Source organism: Mastigoproctus giganteus, chromosome 9 (genome assembly GCF_048544385.1).
Source record: "Mastigoproctus giganteus isolate SK-2022 chromosome 9, ASM4854438v1, whole genome shotgun sequence".
Taxonomy (NCBI): Eukaryota; Metazoa; Arthropoda; class Arachnida; order Uropygi; family Thelyphonidae; genus Mastigoproctus; species Mastigoproctus giganteus.
This window is the reverse complement of record NC_143583.1, coordinates 53,192,228-53,198,227: the sequence shown is the minus strand read 5'-3', so window position 1 is coordinate 53,198,227 and position 6,000 is coordinate 53,192,228. Positions and strand designations below refer to the sequence as shown.

General features: G+C 38.3%; 1 protein-coding gene across 1 annotated transcript in view; it reads left to right on the top strand.

The window, feature by feature from the left end:
• Nucleotides 1-688: 688 nt before the first annotated feature.
• LOC150080225 (2-aminomuconic semialdehyde dehydrogenase-like) overlaps nucleotides 689-6,000 on the top strand; it is a 49,405-nt gene continuing 44,093 nt past the window's right edge. The window contains exon 1 of the mRNA XM_090380986.1: nucleotides 689-949. Coding sequence (XP_090237112.1) covers nucleotides 768-949 — 182 coding nt within the window. The 5' untranslated portion in view covers nucleotides 689-767. The remainder of the gene's footprint in view (nucleotides 950-6,000) is intronic.

Below are 6,000 nucleotides of genomic sequence, written 5' to 3'. Positions count from 1 at the left end.
AATGTATATACAGTTGTGTGTTAATAAATAAAATAAAAAAAAAAAAAATATCTCCGCGTGGAATTTTGATTGTTGTTGTTATTTGGAGCATTAGCAACTAAGGCCATATTGCTCCGGGATATGCGGTGGTCATTCCTTGACCTTTCCGCATACTCCTATTTGGTGGTGACGGGCTCGAACCCCGGTCTAATCAAGAAGCAGGTGCTACGCACTGCTGCTCCTTCCCACCTATCTACGGAGGCGCTCTGGAATTTTGATACCACGGGTATTTTGGATCGGGCAATTGTTATATGCGGATAATATTTTGTAAGTAAAACTACTTACACAAGTGAAACAGATAAAAATCTAACAAGTAATTAAACACAGCGTCTTCTGGTGCACCCTCCTTGTGACTTGTGATCTGTCTGATAGCATAAAAAATGTAATTCTATCTTATTTATGAAAATCCATGAAACTCGACTATAATAGAAAAGAGAAAATATATATACGCTTAGTTACTCCGTAATCTTACAAGGCGACCAATCATCATAGATAACGTGAAGGTTATGCGATAATGCTCTTAAACTGGTTTGACTCTACTTTCCAGACAAAACACGTGAATGATGTCTTCGTATCAAACGAACTGATAGCTCTATAACACGTATTTCGAAATCTTAGCAGTTTTCTCATATTACTCAGCACAATTCTTAGAACACAAGTAGTCATTTTTGTGGAACAGTAGAAGAATCAGCAAAGTAAATAAAAGCTGCTATTTTTACCTCAAGACAATGACAACCAGAAATAACGAAATTTGGCAAATAAAAAATTTTATTGACGGTAAATTCTACTCTACAGATCAATATATTGACAGTTTTGATCCATCGACTGATGAAGTTTGTGCAAAAGTGCCCGACAGCGGAGAAAAACAAGTATCCGAGGCCGTAGAAGCCGCTAAAAGAGCATTTAAAGAGTAAGTAGTTCCTGTTGAACCTGACCTATTACGATGATATAAAAGAGGCTTCGTTTAATTTTTATTTAACAATAATATTATCAGGGCCGACTCAAGGGTATATGGTGCCTCTTGGCCACATTGACTGATGGCGTCCCCTCCCGCAGTTGGGAAGATTTTCATTTTTTGAATGATTAATTTTACTAATTTGTGACAAGGTTTAGGGGATGTTGGTGCCTCAAACCTTGACGCCCCTAGACCAGTGCCTACGACCTTATCCTAAAGCCGGCCCTGAATATTATACAATAATATTATTTATTTTTAGTTAGCAACAATAATACTGTATATGCATTATATGTCTCAACCTTATTGACTTTGGTATGAACATAATGGGTAATATTATTTTGCAGGGAAATGGGATATATATGCAATCGATCTACCAAAATTTGCACATTAAGAAGAGATAAAAAATTTTAGGGAATTTACTTTTCTGTTTACTTGGTTATAATATATTGATTTTTTTATTTTTTTTTTATCATAGGAATATTTTTTTATTATTAAAATCTTGACTATTTTATTTTCGTCTTTGTTTTAACTAGTGCACAACCAAGTTTACGCGTGTTGCAGGAGAGGACAATTATATAAATTTTTCTATAATATATTTCGAAATATTCAACCAGGCTACATTATTCGACCGAATTGATATTCATTCTTTCAATATAAATAAGACTTTTTTTACTATTATTATTATTATTAAAAATAAAATCACATTCGGGAGGTAGTTGTCGGGATTTTTAATTTTTTTAAAATCCGACTTTTTAAATCGGATAAAATCGAATTTAAATAAAAATAATATAATTACATTTTAGGGGTAAGAAGATATATAGTCAAGATTAAATCAAGCTTACGTAAAAATTAAAACTTTTACCAAATTCGCTATATGTTATTACATTATTATTATTGCTCTTATATTATTTCTCCCTGACTGGGAGTTCCACCTCGTGACGGGTATTGCTACCAAGTGCACAGGGTGGTTGTTGTTATGTATGATGATACTGTTGGTCGAGGAACCCTCTGGCTATCCTACAGGTGTTCAGGATTGCGACTTTCTGAAGTTCCTTGTAGATGTTCGCTGGGAGACCTATTGCTGCTAGGCTGTTATGTAGGGTCTTTGGCACCATACCTGTGGTTGACACGATGATCGAGATGGTCGTTACTTGTTGCATATGCCACATCTCTTTGATGTTCTGTCTTAGGTTCGTTCGTGTACTTCCTGATTTTTTTTCCCCGTGGGTTTTCTTTAGGTTGCCAGTGTTGGGTACCGCTATGTCAATGAAAAGGCTAGGTAGCCTTTTCCTTCTTGTCCATAAGGATTATGCCAGTCTGTTGTGCGGGGTTGTCCTATCCGTTATTATGGCGTGGTCCCAGTACAGCTTGTGGGTTCGGGTCTCTAGTACTGCCTGTGGTTCGTGCTCGTAGTACGGTACACTTTCTTCGATCAACTGATATTTCCTTGCTAGCTTCTGATATATTAACCTGGCTACCTGGTCGTGTCTATGAGTGTACTCAGTCTGGATGATCACCTTGCACCCCGCGGTGATGTGTTGGATCGTTTCTGATGCCAGGTGGCATCGTCGACATGTGTCATCTGACATTCCGGGCTCCTTTGCGATGTATTTTGTATAGTTTCTAGTGTTGATTATCTGGTCTTGGATGGCTAGCACGAATCGTTCAGTCTCGGGGAAGATCTCCCGCTCGTGAGCCATTCATTGGAAGCAATGTTATCGATGTGATCTTTATGGAGGTCATTGTGGTATCTGCCATGGAGTGTCTCCTTTGCCCATCTTTCTAACTTCGTTTCTTGTACCGTCTGGCGGGAGGGGGTTCCTCGCTTAGGTTGAGTAGGGTATGCCACTTATCTATCTTCCTTATGGCCTGCTGGAGTGGTGCTGTGTTGTTCTCGAAGTAATCCTTTAGGTTAACTATCGCTGTTTTCTGTTGCTCTATCAGGCCCCTTCCTCCCTCTTTCTGAGCTATTGTTAGTCTCTCCACTGCTGACTTCGGGTGGTGTTGGCGGCTCTTGGTCACCATTTGTCTTTCGCATGATATCTTCTAGCTCGGTGTTAGCCCAATCTATGACCCCGATGGTGTGTGTGTGTGTGTGGAAGCTCTTTTCGATTTGGTTTTACATATTGAAAGTTCTGAAGAAAAATTCGAATTGGCCATCTTCATAGACTTCGAGGGAGCCTTTGACACCGTCTGGTGGGATAGTGCCTTGGCACGCCTTCGAACTGCTGCTTGCCCCCGGCAATTATACAGCCTCTTCCAGAATTATTTTTCCGACCGAGCAGTTATTCTCAAGTCAAAATTCCAGCAAGTCACCAGATCAGTAAATCGAGGTTGTCCGCAAGGGTCAGTCCTGGGACCCCTCATTTGGAATATAGTCCTCCAAGACTGGCTGTCCCGCACCTTCAGGAATGCAAAAATTGTGGCCTTTGCTGATGATCTCACAGTTGTGGTGTCAGGGCATTCACGGAAGGCCATTGAAGAAAATGCAAACCAGGTCCTCGAAGATCTCTCAACTTGGGCCGCACTTAATAAGCTGCATATCAACCCAACGAAAACTAAAATGATGCTATTTAAGAATAGACTGGATCTCAGGCGCCCACCGCAGGTAAAGATATGTAACGCTCAACTGCCAATTGTCACTGAAACCAAGGTACTTGGAGTGATTATTGACCACAAACTCAGCTTTCTCCCACATCTTGTTAATCTACGAAACAAAGTTAAGAGATTCTCAGGAACCATCATACGCATCTCTAAGAATGATTGGGGACTCTCCAAAAGGTCCCTACGGTTGTATTACAATGCAGTATTTTTACCAATTGTGACCTATGCAGCCGGAGCCTGGTTCCATCGGGTAACTCTTGTAAAGATGCGAGACAAGCTTGGAACCATCCAGAGGTCAATGTTAATGGCAATCTGCCGAGTGTGTAGAACGGTCTCCACTCCTGCCATTCAGGTCATTGCGGGAGCACTTCCGCTCGATCTACATGTCATTTTCCGAGGGTTGTGCTTCCGAATTACGAGAAATATCCCAACAAGGATCCTCGACATTGAGGCTAATCTGGATGCTGACCCCAAGGCTGAGATGACGCGGTGCTACAACGAGCTCTTCAACATTTGGCAAACTCGATGGCATAATTCAACACTGGGCATTGTCACAAAAAGATTCCTACCTGATGTAACCTACACTGCTACTAAATCTGTACAGTCTTGGTTCACCCCTTCACTAGAAACATCATACCTAATTACCGGACACGGATCCATGAATGAAAAATTACACCATCTGGGTCTCCACCCAACAGATCTCTGCCATTGTGGAGCCAAAGAGAACTGGTGGCATGTACTGTTCGAGTGCATTACGTATGCTGATCTGAGACACAACCTTGTCAGCTGTACACAGATCTCTGGCGAGCATCTAGAGCTCTTCCTACAGAACCCTAACAACCTCCCTGCACTGCAAACCTACTCAGCTGACGTCTTTAAGCGCAGACGAAGGATTAACAGGCCCCCAGTGGCAAACATCGAGGACCCAGCAGTGAACTGAAACCAACCATGTATTCCCCCCCATCCTGCTACATGGGCTGTGGAGCTTGTTTCTGTGGCCTGTGTTCAGGAAGGAAAACACCATCTCTCTCTCTCTCTCTCTCTTCCCCCCCACTTTATTTTTTATTTATTTTATTTTATTTTTATTTTTTTATTTTTTTTATTTATTTATTATTATTATTTTTTTTTTATGCAATACATTTACAATCTTGGCTGCAATACATTGCAATAGCACAGGATGCAATACATTTACAATCTTGGCTGCACGATAATAAATTAGCACTCAGCTTTGAAAAAACTAAATTTTTGGTAATAAGGCCTCCTCATCAAACCTTGGACATTCAACCCTCTATCCAATTGCACAAACATGATTGCCTACATGAACAGAATTTCCAGAATTACGAATGTCTAACTGTGGAAGAAGTCTCAAATCATTGTTACCTTGGGTTATGGATCGACTACAGTCTAAGTTGGATAATGCATATAACAAACTTGTACAAAAAAATGAGATTTTATGTGTACTTTTTCTACTACATTAAGAATAAGTTAAATCTTAGAACAAAAGTAACCTTATATTATGCATTAGTGGACTCCCAACTCAATTATTTAGTAAATATATGGGCACGAGCAAATAAAACAGAAATAAGGGCAATAGACAACTTAATGAATAGGATTCTGAAACTTTTAATGGGGACAAACTCTTGGAATGACCTGAATAAGAGAAGGCAATTTTTGTTGAAACATAAAATATTGTATCCAGTTCAAAAACTGAAGTTAAATCTATTCTTAAAAAAACTTAACACTATTTTTGAAGAGTCGAATCTGCAAAGAAATGTCTCACATAATTTAAGGAACCCAAAAGCAATTACTTTGCCTCACCCTAGGATACTAAATAGATTTGGAGATAGGCACACAATGAATGTAATAAACAACTTGTTGGCTAGCATTGATTTCAGGCTCAGGAGAAGTTATCCCATCTCCAAATTAAAATTCCTAATAAGAAAATTCTTGATACTCAATGACACAGTAGATTAGAATTGATATACAGATAAACTACCTCTGTTTACAGTGTGGAATATATTATGTGTAGTGACTTCATAGTCTTTTCTGTAAGATAACAAATTTGTACAAAACTTGTAAAGGAAGAACTACAACTTGTTGTCAAGAAATTTACTTTTCTTAACAAGTTAATTTATTGTAAACGAATTCTCTTGATAAATAAAATTGTATTGTATTTATTTATTATTATTATTATTATTATTATTATTTATTTTTATTTATTTTTATTTATTTATTTTTTTCTTCGCGCTCTACAATCAGTCACATGGTTGTTTTTTTTTTTGTTTTTTTTTTGTTGTTGTTTCGCGTTTTACAGTGACTGTTTTTTTTTTTTTTTTTTTTCCTTTTGCACCACGGGAAAATCTAAATATATATATATATATATATATTATTTTTTATTTATT